At 41.3% G+C, this 18,427-nt stretch overlaps 1 protein-coding gene across 1 annotated transcript in view; it reads left to right on the top strand.

The window, feature by feature from the left end:
- Positions 1–17,752, top strand: part of LOC128641649 (serine/arginine repetitive matrix protein 1-like) — a 66,066-nt gene extending 48,314 nt beyond the window's left edge. The window contains exon 4 of the mRNA XM_053694184.1: positions 13,832–17,752. Within this exon, the coding sequence (XP_053550159.1) occupies positions 13,832–16,761 (2,930 nt within the window). The 3' untranslated portion in view covers positions 16,762–17,752. The remainder of the gene's footprint in view (positions 1–13,831) is intronic.
- Positions 17,753–18,427: the final 675 nt, after the last annotated feature.

Here is an 18,427-nt window from a genome sequence, read left to right on the forward strand (position 1 = left end):
TACACATAGATATTTCTATACATCTACACATGGATATGCCTGTACATGTATACATCCACATGATTGCTCTGTAATTATTACTAATACTGTTGGCAACAAATCACCTGCATACATAAGTCACATTTCAGTATTTCAGGCTAATAACCATAATCAGTTACCAGATACTATCCATCTGCTGCCACCAGTTTTACCCCCTTCTCTTCTGCCCTTATACCACATAGCAAACTTTGCAAGCAGAGCTGTGCAATGTGGAAACTTTCCATGTGCTGCATACAATAAACAATCCTCAAGAAACAATTACAATCAGCAGCAAAGCCACAAAGAGAAGACGAGCGGAATAGCAAGTACAGACCTTTGTGTGATGACTATATATAACTGTTGTGAATAGATATCCATTAGAATCACGGAGATGCCATGTTGTTAGCCCCAAGCCTGCTAACACACAGACAGCACAGTGCTCGGTCCCACACTCGACCCGCCCAGTGCCTGTCACTCCTCCTCTTCACTCCTGAACTTAAAGTTACTTGCGCCCAAAACATTTAAATTAAAATGGTGCCAAAAAAATATATACAAATTTGAAAAAGAATAAAAGGTCAGAAAAAACATTTTTTTTAAAACTGGTGCGGCGGGGCCCCCTGATCGCAGAGACAAGGCGGCCGCCTCCTCACTCGCCTTGTCCAAAAGCTGGCCCTGTGTGTGCTTGTGTTAATGTATGTGAGTGTGTATGAGAGAGTGTGTGTGTTAGTGTGTGAGTGTGTATGAGAGAATGTGTGTGTGCTAGTGTGTCAGTGTGTGTGTGCTAGTGTGTTAGTGTGTGAGTGTGTATGAGAGTGTGTGTATACTAGTGTTTTAGTGTGTGTAAATTTGTATGAGAGCGTGTGTGTGTTAGTGTGTAAAAGAGTTTGTGTTTGTGTTAGAGTGTCTGTGTGAAAGAGAGAGTGTGTGTTAGTGTGTTAAAGTGTGTGTGAGCATGTGAAAGAGTGTGAGAGTGTGTGTGTGTGAGAGTGTGTGTTAGCGTGTAAAAGAGTTTGTGTCTTTGTGTGTGAGAGAAAGAAAGAATGTGTGTGTTAATGTGTTAGAGTGTGTGTGTGTGAGCAAGTGTGAGAGTGTGTGTGTAAAAGTTTAAGCGTGTGTTAAAGAGTATGGATATCTATGTGCGAGTTTGTGTTTATTTACTATTATACATAGTATGTACTCTGCAAAAAATATTTTACTGTGCTGTGCACGGCGCAAGAGTGTTCAGGTTTTGCCTGAACTAAAGGTAGCAACTCTAGGTAGGTGGGGTCACTCAATGACCTCCCCCCAGATATCTGCCTTAGGCCGCTGCCCACACCTTGACTTCACCTTATATCTTTTTTACAGCTGATGATTTTGTCCTCTAAGCTGATATCTGCTTTAGACGTTTGCCCACCTCTTGACTTCACCTTATATCTTTTTTACTGTTGATGATTTTGTCTTCTTAGCTGCCAGTAACACATAAATCACTGATTATATCTCTTTGGTTGCCAGGACAACACACAGAAGTGATTTGACTCTTCTTCATTTTCAGTAGCACAAAGAGCAGTGACTTACTCCCTCATGTTTATCAGTAAAACAGAGAGCTGACATTTTACCCCAGTGGCTACCCATAACATGTATATATATAAATAAATATCAGCTAGATTACGAGTTATGCGCGATAGAGGATGCAAAACAAACGCAACAAAAGTTACACCTAACACCCTAACATAAACCCGAGTCTAAACATCCCTATTCTGCCACCCCCAACATCGCCGCCACCTAAATAAAGTTATTAACCCCTAATCTGTCGCTCCCGATATCGCCGCCGCTTAAATAAAGCTATTAAGCCCTAATCTGCCGCTGCCGATGTAGCCGCCACTATACTAAAGTTATTAACCCCTATTACCTCGCAACCCAACATCGCCCATACTATAATCTATTAACCACTATTCCGCCGCTCCCCGACATCACCACAACTAAATAACTTTATTAACCCCCTAAACCTCTGACCTCTCACATCACTACCGCTAAATAAATATTGCAACAACCTAAATTAAACTATATTAACCCGTAACCCTAAGCCTAACCCTAAACCTAACAGTAACCCTAACCCTAATGTAACCCTAACCCTAACACCCCCTAACTTTAACATATTTAAAATATAGCTAAATTTTAACTACCTAGTTAAAATAAACCTGTGAAAATCCAGTATACGGCAGCGACCGTATGAAGAGGATGCTCCGCGACGGATGTCTTCAGGATGGACCCGCTCCGCGCCACCAGGATCACGATAGAAGAGGCCATCTGGATGAAGATTTCTCGCCGCCTGGATGAGGACTATGCCGCCTGGATGAAGATAGAAGAGGCCACCTGGATGAAGACTTTTCGCCGCCTGGATGAAGATCGTTCAAGCGGGACTTCAAAAACTGTAAGTGGATTGTCGGGGGTTAATGTTTTTTAAAGTTGTTTTTTTTTATTTAAATTAGGGTTTGGGCAGCAAAAGAGCTAAATGCCCTTTGAAGGGCAATGCCCATACAAATGCCCTTTTTAGGGCAATGGGTAGCTTAGTTTTTTTTTTAAATTAGGTTTTTTATTTTGGTTTATTTTGGTGGGTTGGTTGGGTGGTGGGTTTTATTTTTTGGGGGGGTCTTTGTATTTTTTTTTACAGGCAAAAGAGCTGTTTAACTTAGGGCAATGCCCTACAAAAGGCCCTTTTAATGGCTATTGGTGGCTTATTGTAGGCTAGTTTTTTTATTTTGGGTGGGCTTTTTATTTTGATAGGGCTATTAGATTAGGTGTAAATCTTTTTTTTTGTTGATAATTTTGTCTGTTATTTTTTGTAATTTTAGAGTAGTGTTAGGATTTTTTTAATGTGTAGTTTAGTTTTATTTAATTGGTAGTTAGTTAAATTTTAGTTTAATAGTTATATTAGTTTAATTTTAGTTTAAAATTAGTTCTTTTAATTTGACAGGTAAGTTTTAATTTAATTTAAGTTAAGGAAATTGTAATTTTAATCTAAAGTTAGGGGGGCGTTAGGTTTAGGGGTTACTAGTTAATTTAGTTTATTGCGATGTGGGGGGCTGTCGGTTTAGGGGTTAATAACTTTTAGTATAGTGGGTGCAATGTGGGCTGGATGGCAGATTAGGGGTTAATAATATTTAAATAATTGTTTGCGATGTGGGAGTGCGGCGGTTTAGGGGTTAATACGTTTATTATAGTGGTGACGATGTCGGGGAGCGGCATAATAGGGTTGAATAATTTTTTGTGGCGGCGATGTCGGGAGCAGCAGATTAGGGGTTAATAAGTTTAATATAGTGTTTGCGATGCGGGAGGACCTCGGTTTGCGGGAGGACCTCGGTTTAGAGATTAATAGGTAGTTTATGGATGTTAGTGTACTTTGTAGCAGTTTAGTTATGGGTTTTATGTTACAGAAAAACTCATAACTACTTCTTTTATATGGTGTTACAGATCTTGTAGTTTTAGGCTGTAACGCCGTTTTTTTAGCCAGAACGCAAAACTTGTAATACCAGCGCTATTGAAATCCCATTAAATAACTTTCGCCTAGATTACGAGTCTTGCGTTAGCCTTAAAAAGCAGCGTTCAGAGGTCCCAACGCTGCTTTTTAACGCCCACTGGTATTACGAGTCTGACAGGTACAAGTGTACCGCTCACTTTTTTTCTGTGACTTGAGCATACCGCAAATCCATTTACGTCAATTGGGTATCCTTTCTTTTCAATGACATTTTCCTAACGCCGGTATTACGAGTCTTGGAAAAAGTGAGCGGTACAGCCTCTCCTGTCAAGACTCCTACCGCATTTTAAAGTCAGTAGATAAGAGTTTAATGGGCTAACGCCGTAACATAAAACTATTAACTAAAGTGCTAAAAAAGTACACTAACACCCATAAACTACCTAAACCGAGGCCCCACCCCCATCGCAAACACTATAATAAAAGTTTTAACCCCTAATCTGCCGACCGGACATCGCCGCCATTGTAATAAACACTAGTTAAATTTTTATTAACTCCTAATCTGCCATCCCTAACATCGCCGATACCTACCTACATTTATTAACCCCTAATCTGCCGCCCCTAATTTCGCCGCTACTATTTTAAATGTATTAACCCCTAAACCTAGAGCTGCGGAATCTGTTGGCGCTCTATAAATAACCAATAATAATAATAAAACCTAAATCTAACCCTAACCCTAACACCCCCTAACTTAAATATAATTTAAATAAATCTAAATAAAATTACTACAATTAATTAAATTATTCATATTTAAAACTAAATACTTACCTGTTAACTAATAGTTACATTGTAGCTAGCTTAGGGTTTATTTTTATTTTACAGGCAACTTTGTATTTATTTTAACTAGGTACAATAGTTATTAAATAGTTATTAACTATTTAATAACTACCTAGCTAAAATTAGTACAAATTTACCTGTAAAATAAACCCTAACCTAAGTTAGAATTACACCACTACACTATAATTAAATTAATTACCTACATTAACTACAATTAATTACAATTAAATTAAATAAACTAAAGTACGAAAAACAACAAACACTAAATTACAGAAAATAAAAAAATAACTACAAGATTTTTAAACTATTTACACCTAATCTAATCCCCCTAATAAAATAAAAAAGCCCCCAAAAATAATAAAAATCCCTACCCTATACTAAATTACAAATAGCCCTTAAAAGGGCCTTTTGCGGGACATTGTCCCAAAGTAATCAGCTCTTTTACCTGTAAAAAAAAATAAAAATACAATACTCCCCCAACATTAAAACCCACCACCCACACACCCAACCCTACTCTAAAACCCACCCAATCCCCCTTAATAAAACCTAACACTAACCCCTTGAAGATCACCCTACCATGAGACGTCTTCACCCAACCGGGCAGAAGTGGTCCTCCAGACGGCCAGAAGTCTTCATCAAAACTGGGCAGAAGAGGTCCTCCAGACGGCCAGAAGTCGTCATCCGATCCCGACAGAAGAGGTCCTCCAGTTGGCCAGAAGTCTTCATCCAGGCGGCATCTTCTATCTTCATCCATCCGGAGCGGAGCGGGTCCATCTTCAATCCAGCCGACGCGGAGCATCCTCTTCAAACGAAGTCCAACTGAAGAATGAAGGTTCCTTTAAATGACGTCATCCAATATGGCGTCCCTTCATGTTACGGTTGCCTCTAGGCTGGCTGGAAGTTGGACCATAGAAAAGGATGCTCCTAGCGCTCACCAAAGGATCATCAGCACCGTAGACACCATGACTACTGCATAGCCACCATACGTAATGCAGACTCTACGAACCACCGCTGCTGGGCTGGTATCTCGCCGTCTGCTCTGCGCCCTGGACCTACGACCAGGCTCCAGTAGGTGAACCTCTTCCTTCTGTAGAGCGAAGCAGGATCAGGAACAAGTGCTCTTACAAGAGCTCAGTAGCTAAGGGAGTATATAGAGCATAGCAATCCCTGTAGTGATTATAGCTGTCCCCTACAAACATGAGTCAAGGCTGCAAGTTAGAGGGTCAGAAAAGGTCTGAAGTGCTGGAACACCCAGCCTGCTTTTTATTGAGGTTACATGCAAAAAGGACACTCTCAGGGGGAGGCATAAAATCCCCAATCACACATTTAGATAGAGAGACAACGCCCTGTGACAGGCCACAATGAATTACATTACTTCAGCAGATAACAAGTTACACACAAGAAAACAATGCAGTCCATCTTATCAAATAGAAGTCTGACTCTGGAGGTGATTAGACAATGGGAATGTTTATCACTAAACTTAATTAGAGCTGATGCCAGCAAACTTGTATTTAGAAAATAGCTTCTTGAAGCTGAACAAAGTTAACTCTTTAGTTCTGACCAAAGGGTCTGTCACATAGCACTTAATGGCACACAATGAAAACTAATGCTTCTGTAACAGTGCTCCGTTTCTGTGGAACACTCTGCCTGTGTGGTACTTGGTTCAGTAAGCCCTATTTACTGAACCAAGTGGGAGAAAGCCAGGGACAAGTTATTTTACAGGTCTGGGGACATAGTCTTAAAGGGGCATTGTTCACCAAAGTCACAATATGTCCCCAGACGGTTCTTAAAGGGCCATACACACCCAATAAAAGTTAATACGTTTTCAGGGGCACACTCTTCCAGGGGCCATAGTCATGAGGAAGGAGGCTGGCAAATAGGCTTCTCCACAATCCAGGGAAGCAGGGCAATTTTCTATTTAAAGGGCCAGTTACAAATAGCAGTTTGTAACATATCTCCCCTTTTGGAGGGAGACTAACCAGGCACCTGACCTTCTGTCGGTCAGTGCCTAAGTTAGTCTCGTAACCCACCCACAAATAAACATTAGCAGCAAAGTAGCCCCCCCACAATAAGTAGTACTGGCCTGTAGGTTCCAGGTTGTAGGATGAAAGTGTAGCATCCTCGGCCTTCCTGGCGCAGCTGGGCAAATAGCTGATGGTACTTGGGGGGCAGAGGCCAGCGGCACTCTGCCCTGGTGCCAGCACTTCTGCTGGGGTGAGGGGTTTGCAGGCCAGTCCTGTAACAAGGGGGTCTGTAGGGCAGAGGCCAGCAGCGCTCTGTCCTGATGCCAGCTCTTCTGCTGGGGGAATTGGGGCATAGTCCTGCCCAGTGGCAAAGGGAACGTGGGGGTCAGTGGGGGTTAACATCTCCACTGTTAACCCTGGGCCCAAGTTAGGAGTTAGCTGGGGAGGGGGAGATTGGCTTACCTCCTCCTCCTGATACTCCTGCGGCCATTGGGAAAGGAGGTCGATGCTCTCCGCTCCCTGTGGAACATGCTGCGGCTGGGGAGAGAGACCGGTTGTCTCCTCTCCCTGGAAGGCACACTCCGGCTGGGGAGGGAGGTCGATGCTCTCCCCTCCCTGTAGCGGGGTCTGTCGCTGGGGATCTGGGCCGCCTTCCCAGCATCCCTGTAGGGCCGGTAGAGAGACTGCGGTCCCATCTCCACCTGCCTGCTGGGGGTCCTCCCAGGACCTCCCAGGACCAGTCTATGAGGCCTGCTGCCTCGGGTATCTCTGGTTGAGGTTGGGGAAGGAGACCGGTTGTCTCTTCCCTCTGCACGGTATACTGCCACTGGGGAGGGAGGTCGCTGCTCTCCTCTCCCGGTAATTCAGGCTGCCGCTGGGGAGGGAGGTTGTTGCTCTCCGCTCCCTGTAACTCACTTTCTCGCTGGAGACCAGGTGTCCATACCCCCAAACTCCACAGTTGGCGCTCAAAGGCTCGTGCCATTTCATTCTCAGTATCCAATTCCCGGATGATTCGACTGACTACCTCCTGCACAGGGTCTGGACCATATCGGGCTAGCCGCCTCTTTACCTCTGGAACGAAATCAGCACCCTCATAGCGACAGATCAGGTTGAGGTGCTCTTCACAGGGTTCTGACCAGTGTCTTGTCAGCTCCATGCTGCTGTAGGTAGGGACGCTGCGCAGTGGCTAGCGTTGCCCTCAATAACTCTCATACGATACCAGTGCTGTTGGGGTGCTGCTCCTTGCGCTAGGGCGCCATCCCACCGCTGCCGCCAAATGTTACAGTTGCCTCCAGGCTGGCTGGAAGTTGGACTGTAGAAAAGGATGCTCCTAGCGCTCACCAAAGGATCATCAGCACAATATGTCCCCACATGGTTCTTAAAGGGCCATACACACCCAATAAAAGTTAATACGTTTTCAGGGGCACAATCTTCCAGGGGCCATAGTCATGAGGAAGGAGGCTGGCAAATAGGCTTCTCCACAATCCAGGGAAGCAGGGCAATTTTCCATTTAAAGGGCCAGTTACAAATAGCAGTTTGTAACACTTCAATTCCAATTGGCTGATACAATTCTATCAGCAAATCGGAATTAAGGTAAGAAAAATCCTATTGGCTGATGCAATCAGCCAATAGAATTGAGCTTGCATTCTATTGGCTGATTGAAACAGCCAATAGAATGCGAGCTCAATCCTATTGGCTGATTGGATCAGCCAATCGGATTGAACTTCAATTCTATTGGCTGATTGCATCAGCCAATAGGATTTTTCCTACCTTAATTCCGATTGACTGATAGAATTCTATCAACCAATCGGAATTGAAGGGACGCCATCTTGGATGACGTCATTTAAAGGAACCTTCATTCTTCAGTTGGACTTCATTTGAAGAGTTGTTCCGCGTCCGCTGGATTGAAGGTGGACCCATTCCACGCCGGAAGGATGAAGATAGAAGATGCTGCCTGGATGAAGACTTCTGCCCGTCTGGAGGACCTTTTCTGCCTGGATTCGATGAAGACTTCTGCACGTCTGGAGGACCACTACGCCCGGCTTCATAGAGGACCTCGGCCCGGTTGGGTGAAGACGTCTCAAGGTAGGGTGATCTTCAAGGGGTTAGTGTTAGGTTTTATTAAGGGGGGATTGGGTGGGTTTTAGAGTAGGGTTGGGTGTGTGGGTGGTGGGTTTTAATGTTGGGGGGTATTGTATTTTTTTTTACAGGTTAAAGAGCGTATTACTTTTGGGCAATCCCCCGCAAAAGGCCCTTTTAAGGGCTATTTGTAATTTAGTATAGGGTAGGGATTTTTATTGTTTTGGGGGGCTTTTTTATTTTATTAGGGGTATTAGAGTAGGTGTAATTAGTTTAAAATTCTTGTAATTATTTTATTATTTTCTGTAATTTAGTGTTTTATGTACTTTAGTTTATTTTATTTAATTGTAATTAATTTAATTTAATTTAGATAATTAATTAATTTATAGTGTAGTGTTATTGTAACTTAGGTTAGGTTTTATTTTACAGGTACTTTTGTATTTATTTTAGCTAGGTAGTTATTAAATATTTAATAACTATTTAATAACTATTGTACCTAGTTAAAATAAATACAAAGTTGCCTGTAAAATAAAAATAAACCCTAAGCTAGCTACAATGTAACTATTAGTTATATTGTTGCTAGCTTATGGTTTATTTTATAGGTAAGTATTTAGTTTTAAATAGGATTAATTTATTTAATTGTAGTAATTTTATTTTGATTATTTTAAATTATATTTAAATAATGGGGGGGGGTTAGAGTTAGACTTAGGTTTAGGGGTTAATAACTTTATTATAGTGGAGGCAACGTTGGGGGCGGCAGATTAGGGGTTAATAATTGTAGGTAGGTTGCAACGACATTGGGGGCGGCAGATTAGGGGTTAATAAATATAATGTTGGTGTCAGCGATGTTAGGGGCAGTAGATTAGGGGTTCATAGGTATAATGTAGGTGGCGGCAGATTAGGGGTTAATAAGATTATGCAGGTGGTGACGATGTCGGGGGCGGCAGATTAGGGGTTAATAAATATAAGATTAGGGGTGTTTAGACTCGGGTTTCATGTTAGGGTGTTAGGTGTAGACATAAATATATTTCCCTATAGGAATCAATGGGGCTGCGTTAAGAGCTGAACGCTGCTTTTTTTGCAGGTGTTAGGTTTTTTTTCAGCCGTCTCAGCCCCATTGTTTCCTATGGGGAAATCGTGCACGAGCACGTTTAGCCATCTTACCGCTACAGTAAGCAGCGCTGGTATTGAGGTGAGATGTGGAGCTAAATTTTGCTCAACGCTCACTTTTCTGCGGCTAACGCCGGCTTTCAGAAAACTCATAATACCAGCGTTGTCTTAAGTGATCGGTGAGAAAAAAAGGCTTGTTAACACTGCAAGCCTTACCCACAAAAACTTGTAATCTAGACTGACGTTGCGTTACAGTCTAAAAGGCTTGCGGCACACCTATACCGACAAGACATGTAATGTCTGCGTTGCTGTTTTAATGATGAAACTACCATATTTTCAGCTTTAAAAGACAAACGCACAGACTTGTAATCTAGCTGATTGTGTTTGTTATTTTTTGTAATTTAGTATTTTTTAATTTGTGTAATTATAGAATTAAATTGTTTTAGTAGGGTTAGGTTTTTTTAATTGTGAAATACAAAAGGAACAAGAGCGCACAGCCCAATCTAAGAGTAAAAGTCTTTACTAAAAAATAAAAGCGCATAAACAATAATAAACGTACAGGATAAAAACAATTAGATGAAGTGTGTGATTATATCACCGTAATGAGACTCCCCCACAGTTAAGGTGTATGCAGAGCTGCCGGAAACACTGGGATCTTTAGTCAGTCAGTCCGCTGTTCCTCAAGCCAAATGCATGAAATCCATTCGTGTTGCAGCCGGTCAGCTGTTCTGAAAGTCTTAACGGGGGTGAGTACAGATGCCTCAACGCGTTTCCTCTGGTCTCCACCAGACTTTTTCAAGAGGTTAGTTTGACTTTCAGAACAGCTGACCGGCTGCAACACGAATGGATTTCATGCATTTGGCTTGAGGAACAGCGGACTGACTGACTAAAGATCCCAGTGTTTCCGGCAGCTCTGCATACACCTTAACTGTGGGGGAGTCTCATTACGGTGATATAATCACACACTGCATCTAATTGTTTTTATCCTGTACGTTTATTATTGTTTATGCGCTTTTATTTTTTAGTAAAGACTTTTACTCTTAGATTGGGCTGTGCGCTCTTGTTCCTTTTGTATTTCACAGTTTTCCTACATAAAGGTGTCACCGGAGACCCTTTTTCACACGGAGCAGCACTTCTATCAATACACCGCAGCAGCGAAGGCTCTTCAGTCTATCCCGCTGAGATCGCGGGTACAGCGTCAAACGGGCACATCAGCTCGGTTTCTATCATCTTTTGAATTACCGCTCCTACTTGGGACCTTTTCAAACATACTAAGGTCAGGTACTATCATACATTGGGAGCGTGTTGTCTTTGTGCTTTGTTACACAGTGCACGGATCACTGTGGACTCCACATCTCAGCTGAACACTGAAACGAATCGAATTACCATTCTCAGAGTTATACTAATACTAACATTGTTTGCTTTTTTGCTTACTGCATATTGCATTGCACTTTTTATATGTGTGTACATATATATACTCATTTAACTATTCTGGCATATTTTTCAGAATTTACATATTTAAGTAAGTGTGCCAGTCACTTAGGAAGCGCTTATGTTTTTTAAACTTCTTTTTTAGGTTTTTTTAATGTGTAATTTAGTTGGTTTAATTGGTAGTTAGTTTAATTTTAGTATAATAGTTAGGTTAGGTTAATTTATAGTTTAAACTTAGGTTATTTTAATTTCCCAGGTAAGTTTTAATTTTTTTTAAGATAGGGATCTTGTAATTATAATTTAAAGTAAGGGGGTTGTTAGGTTTAGGGATTAATAGTTTAATTTAGTTGTTTGCGATGGGGGGGGCTGGCGGTTTAGGGGTTAATAGGTTTAGTTAGTGGCAGTGATGTGGGAGGCCAGAAGTTTAGGGCTTAATAACTTTATTTAGTGGCGGCGGTGGCGGGGAGCGGCAGAATAGGGGTTTATAACTTTATTTAGGTATCAGCGATGTCGGGGGCGACAGATTAGGGGTGTTTAGACTCGGGGTTTATGTTAGGGTGTTAGGTGTAAACATACGTTTTTTTTTCCCCATAGACATCAATGGGGTTGCGTTACGGCGATCGCCATTCCGTTTTTTTTCTAACATTCTCTCCCCATTGATGTCTATGGGGAAAGCGTGCACGAGCACGTCAAAACAGCACTTTGATTTTGTGCAGTATGGAGCTAAACCAAACCATAGCGCATGCACAAGGCAGCTTTTTAAAACTTGTAATGACAGTGCTATTCGTTTCGCACCCTCAATCGTGCATAACTTGTAATCTAGCTGAAATTTTCTAAAAATATTATTTATCCTATTCTAATACCCCTTAAAAAAACACCCCAAAATAAAAAAAACTATTTTAAAAATGAACTAGCAATAGCCCTTAAAATGACCTTTTTTAGTGCATTGCCCTAAACAGCTCTTTTGGTGGAAAAAACAATAACCACCTAACATTACAACACCCACCCCCAACACCCCAAAATAAAAATAAAAACTACCTAAAAAAATTCTAAACTACCCATTTGCCCAAAAAGGGTATTCAGATGGGCATTGCTGTCCAAAAAAGAATAAAACACTTAATTAAAAAAAAGTCTAACCCCAAAGTCGGTACTCACCGATGATGATGGGAGGCACTCCATCTTCATCCTGGTGGCGGTCCATCTTCATCCCGCATCGGTGGTCCATCTTCTATCTTCATTCCGGTGGTGGCAGCAAGGTCAGTAGTGCTATAGGGGGCAGTCTTCATGAGGTCTCCAGCTGCACATTGAAGAGTGAATGCAAGGTACCCCTTATATATAGGGGTATCCTTACATTCCTATTGGCTGATTTGAATCTTCAAATTCAAATCAGCCAATAGGATGAAAGGAAAAGCTTTCATCCTATTGGCTGATTTTAATTTGAAGATTTAAATAACCCAATAGTAATGCAAGGGTATACATATATAAAAGCACAATTGTGATTTCTCCCAAATTTTAATATCAGCTGGAGAAAAGTGGATTGCAAAATTGTGCTTGCACCACACTTGTAATCTAGCCGAAAGTAATTTATAAAGGCATTTAAAAAAAACATAAACGGAATCATATTCCTTCATGCATAGACTTTCCCTTTAACTTTGAGAGCTCCATCAATCTCTGGGTCAGTTTATCTGGGGATAGCAAAGGAGCCTTCTGGCTACTCTTTTTGACCTTTGTCCTCTTTCGAACACTCTTATGCATCTCTAATACCTCAGCAAAAGTCTCTCCTTGCCTTTTATTTAAAAATTGAGATTCACTTAGGGAGGAATCTGAAATAACTCCTAATGTCTCAGGACTTTGGGAGAGTTGATAATAATGTCACTGCCCTGGGCTAATTCCTCCTCCCACTGTTGCTTCAAAACTCTAGACCAGTCCATGCCCTCCCCTTTAGCGACAGCCAGGTCAGGAACCTCTATCTCCAAACTTCTAGGTAGGCCCTCCTCCCCATTTTCAGGAACCTTTGTCACAGAATTTTAGGTTGCTTCAAAATGTTAATAAAAGAGGTCCCAGAGCTGAGGGACAGTTCCTGTGAATAGGCCCAAAGATTAAGATGTTCTGTGGGCCTCATCAATGAGATGCTGCCATATTCTTCTAGGCACAATGTCTGGTTTCCTGACTTCACCCTTAGGGTGACTTCCCCAAGGGTAACATACACAAAAATAGAGCAGCGCTCAACCAGGGAATGAACAATAGCATAATAGCTTGTCTGTGTTACCACCCTAGGAGCAGTCTCTTTTTGCCCAGCATTTGCCTTTCACAGAGAAAAACTTTCCTGCAGTATAATAGTATGATCCTGACTGAACAGTACAGTCCAGTCCAGAAATACCAGGCAATACCAGACGTACATTTTGACCTAGTGTGGGCTTCATCAGTGAGGTGCAGCCATATCACTATAGGCACATGGGGCAACATGTCCATGTCTGGTTTCATGCCTTCACCCTTAATAGTAGATTTTCAATTCCACCAAGAACATTGTAAAAATTGTAGGGTAACTTAAATTCCATTATACACGATCCCATTAGCTCTGTCACAACATATATATATATATATATATATATATATATATATATATATATATATATATATATATATATATATATATATATATACACAGTATATATATATATATATATATATCCAGATCAATTGTCTCAAGGTCCTTACTTTCATCATAATCTTCAGTCTCTCAGTTTGTCTGCTTTTTTCAGCAGATGTTTAAATTGGATGTTCTATCTGAATAATGAACTTTTCATTTTGATTTTACTGTACCTTTAAGGCACCATTTTTTCCCCACTTCTTTCCAGCAATTACCATCATTACAAGTTATTGCAATGCATCTTTATTAAGGGATATATTTAACATATTGACTGTTATAACTATTTTGCAGAAATAAAAAAACAATATACTAAAGAACGTGAGAGGAGTGTTGGATTAGCAGCAAGACAACTGTCTAATGACGATAGTGTGAGATCAGCTGCAAGAGAACTATCTAGTGAGAAGAGTGTCAAACCAAAATCAAGAGAACCATCTAGTGAGAAGAGTGTCATACCAGAATCAAGAGAACCATCTAATGAGAAGAGTGACAGATCAGCAACAATTGATTCGTCTACTGAGAAGAGTTTCAAACCAAAATCAAGAGAACAATCTAATGAGAAGATTGTCTTACCAGAATCAAGAGAACCATCTAGTGAGAAGAGTGACAGATCAGCAACAAGAGAACCGTCTAGTGAGAAGAGTGTTGGATCAGCAGCAAGAGAACCATCTAGTGAGAAGAGTGTCAAACCAGAAGCAAGAGAAACATCAAGTGAGAAGAGTGTCAAACCAAAATCAAGAGAACCATCTAATGAGAAGAGTGAGCTATCAGCAACAAGAGAACCATTTAGTGAGAAGAGTGTAAAACAAGAAACAAAAGATTCATCTAGTGAGAAGAGTGTCAAACCAGAATCAAGAGAACCATCTAGTGAGAAGAGTAACAGATCAGCACCAAGAGTACCATCTAGCGAGAAGAGTGTTGGATCAGCAGCAAGAGAACCATCTAGTGAGAAAAATGTTGGTTCAGCAGCAACAAAACCATCTAGTGAGAAGAGTACCAGATCAGCAGCAAGAGAACAATCTAGTGAGAAAAGTGTTGAAACAGCAGCAAGAGAACCATCTACTGATAGGAATGTTGGATCAGCAGCAACAAAACCATCTAGTGAGAGGAATGTTGGATCAGCAGCAACAAAACCATCTAGTGAGAAGAGTGTTGAAACAGCAGCAAGAGAACCATCTAGTGAGAAGAGTTTTGGATCAGCAGCAACAAAACCATCTCGTGAGAAGAGTGTTGGATCAGCATCAACAAAACCATCTAGTGAGAAGAGTGTTGAAACAGCAGCAAGAGAATCATCTAGTGACAAGAGTGTTGGATCAGCAGCAAGAGAACCATCTACTGACAAGAGTGTTGGATCAGCTGCAAGAGAACCATCTACTGAGAGGAATGTTGGATCAGCATCAACAAAACCATCTAGTGAGAAGTGTGTTGGATCAGCAACAAGAAAAGCATCTAGTGAGGAGAAAAATGAATCATCAGCAACAAAACAATATAGTGAGACGAGTGTTGAAACATCAGCAAAAGAACCATCTAGTGAGAAGAGTGTTGGATCACCAGCAACAAAACAATCTAGTGAGAAGTGTGTTGAAACAACAGCAAAAGAATCTAGTGAGAAGAGTGTTGACACAGCAGTAAGAGAACCATCTAGTGAGAATAGTTTTGGATCAGCAGCAACAAAACCATCTAGTGAGAAGAGTGTTGGATCAGCATCAACAAAACCATCTAGTGAGAAGAGTGTTGGATCAGCAGCAAGAGAACCATCTAGAGAGAAGAATGTTGGATCAGCAGCAACAAAACCATCTAGTGAGAAGAGTGTTGGATCAGCAGCAAGAGAACCATCTAGTGAGAAGAGTGTTGGATCAGCAGCAAGAGAACCATCTAGTGAGAAGAGTGTCAAACCAGAAGCAAGAGAAACATCAAGTGAGAAGAGTGTCAAACCAAAATCAAGAGAACCATCTAATGAGAAGAGTGACCTTTCAGCAACAAGAGAACCATTTAGTGAGAAGAGTGTAAAACAAGAAACAAAAGATTCATCTAGTGAGAAGAGTGTCAAACCAGAATCAAGAGAACCATCTAGTGAGAAGAGTAACAGATCAGCACCAAAAGTACAATCTAGCGAGAAGAGTGTTGGATCAGCAGCAAGAGAACCATCTAGTGAGAAAAATGTTGGTTCAGCAGCAACAAAACCATCTAGTGAGAAGAGTACCAGATCAGCAGCAAGAGAACAATCTAGTGAGAAAAGTGTTGAAAAAGCAGCAAGAGAACCATCTACTGAGAGGAATGTTGGATCAGCAGCAACAAAACCATCTAGTGAGAAGAGTGTTGAAACAGCAGGAGAACCATCTAGTGAGAAGAGTTTTGGATCAGCAGCAACAAAACCATCTAGTGAGAAGAGTAACAGATCAGCACCAAGAGTACAATCTAGCAAGAAGAGTGTTGGATCAGCAGCAAGAGAACCATCTAGTGAGAAAAATGTTGGTTCAGCAGCAACAAAACCATCTAGTGAGAAGAGTACCAGATCAGCAGCAAGAGAACAATCTAGTGAGAAAAGTGTTGAAACAGCAGCAAGAGAACCATCTACTGAGAGGAATGTTGGATCAGCAGCAACAAAACCATCTAGTGAGAAGAGTGTTGAAACAGCAGCAAGAGAACCATCTAGTGAGAAGAGTTTTGGATCAGCAGCAACAAAACCATCTAGTGAGAAGAGTGTTGGATCAGCATCAACAAAACCATCTAGTGACAAGAGTGTTGGATCAGCAGCAAGAGAACCAACTAGAGATAAGAATGTTGGATCAGCTGCAAGAGAACCATCTACTGAGAGGAATGTTGGATCAGCAGCAACAAAACCATCTAGTGAGAAGAGTGTTGGATCAGCAGCAAGAGAACCATCTAGTGAGAAGAACGTTGGATCAGCATCAACAAAACCATCTAGTGAGAAGTGTGTTGGATCAGCAGCAAGAGAAGCATCTAGTGAGGAGAGTAATAAATCATCTAGTGAGAAGTGTGTTGGATCAGCAGCAAGAGAAGCATCTAGTGAGGAGAGTAATAAATCATCAGCAACAAAACAATATAGTGAGACGAGTGTTGAAACATCAGCAAAAGAACAATCTAGTGAGAAGAGTGTTGGATCACCAGCAACAAAACAATCTAGTGAGAAGAGTGTTGAAACAACAGCAAAAGAATCTAGTGAGAAGAGTGTTGGATTAACCAAATCGGCAGCTGAATAGTAATAGTTGCTAGTGAGAAGAACATTGGATCAGCATCAACAAAACCATCTAGTGAGAAGAGTGTTGGATCAGCAGCAAGAGAAGCATCTCGTGAGAAGAACGTTGGATCAGCATCAACAAAACCATCTAGTGAGAAGTGTGTTGGATCAGCAGCAAGAGAAGCATCTAGTGAGGAGAGTAATGAATCATCAGCAACAAAACAATCTAGTGAGAAGAGTGTTGAAACAACAGCAAAAGAACCATCTAATGAGAAGAATGTTGGAACATCAGCAAGAGAGCCATTTAGTAAGAAGAGTGTTGGATTAGCAGCAAAAGAACCACCCAGTGAGAAGATCATTGAATCAGCAGCAAGAGAGCCATCTACTAATAATAATAATAATAACTAGTATTTATATAGCGTTTTTCTCCCAGTGGGACTCAAAGTGCTTTTTCAGCGCTCACTCTCAGAATTAACCAAATCGGCAGCTGAATAGTAATAGTTGCTAGTGATAAGAACATTGGATCAGCATCAACAAAACCATCTAGTGAGAAGAGTGTTGGATCAGCAGCAAGAGAAGCATCTCGTGAGAAGAGTGATGAATGATCAGCAACAAAACAATCTAGTGAGAAGAGTGTTGAAACAGCAGCAAAAGAACCACCCAGTGAGATAATTGAATCAGCAGCAAGAGAGCCATCTAGTGAGAAGAGTGTTGAATCAGCAATACCAAAACCATCTAGTGAGAGGAATGTTGGATCAGCAGCAACAAAACCATCTAGTGAGAAGAGTGTTGGATCAGCAGCAACAAAACCATCTAGTGAGAAGAGTGTTGGATCAGCAGCAACAAAACCATCTAGTGAGAAGAGTATTGAAACAGCAGCAAAATAACCATCTAGTGAGAAGAATGGTGGAAGAGCAGCAAGGGAACCGTTTAGTGGCAAGGGTGTTGGATCAGCAGCAAGTGAACTATTTAGTGAGAAGAGTGTCAAACCAGAAGCAAGAGAACCACCTAGTGAGAAGAGTGGCATATCAGCAGCAAAAGAACCATCTAGTGAGAATAGTGTCAAACCAGATGCAAGAGAACCATCTAGTGAGAAGAGTGTCAAGCCAGAATCCAGAGAACCATCAAGTGAGAAGAGTGTCAAACCAGAAGCAATATCACCATCTAGTGAAAAGAGTGTCAAACCAGAATCAAGAGAACCATCTAGTGAGAAGAGTGACAGATCAGCAATAAGAGAACCGTCTAGTGAGAAGGGTGTTGGTTCAGCAGCAACAAAACCATCTAGTGAGAAATATGTTGGATCATCAGCAACAAAACCATCTAGTGAGAAGAGTGTTGGATCAGCAGCAACAAAACCATCTAGTGAGAAGAGTATTGAAACAACAGCAAAAGAACCATCTAGTGAGAAGAATGTTGGAACAGCAGCAAGGGAACCATTTAGTGGCAAGGGTGTTGGATCAGTAGCAAGAGAACTATTTAGTGAGAAGAGTGTCAAACCAGAAGCAAGAGAACCATCAAGTGAGAAGAGTGTCAAACCAGAATCAAGAGAACCATCTAGTGAGCAGAGTGACAGATCAGCAACAAGAGAACCATCTAGTGAGAAGAGTATCCAACCAGAAGCAAAAGAACCATCTAGTGAGAAGAGTGTTAAACCAGAATCAAGAGAACCATCTAGTGAGAAGAGTGTT

Source organism: Bombina bombina, chromosome 11 (assembly GCF_027579735.1).
Source record: "Bombina bombina isolate aBomBom1 chromosome 11, aBomBom1.pri, whole genome shotgun sequence".
In the NCBI taxonomy this organism is placed as follows: Eukaryota; Metazoa; Chordata; class Amphibia; order Anura; family Bombinatoridae; genus Bombina; species Bombina bombina.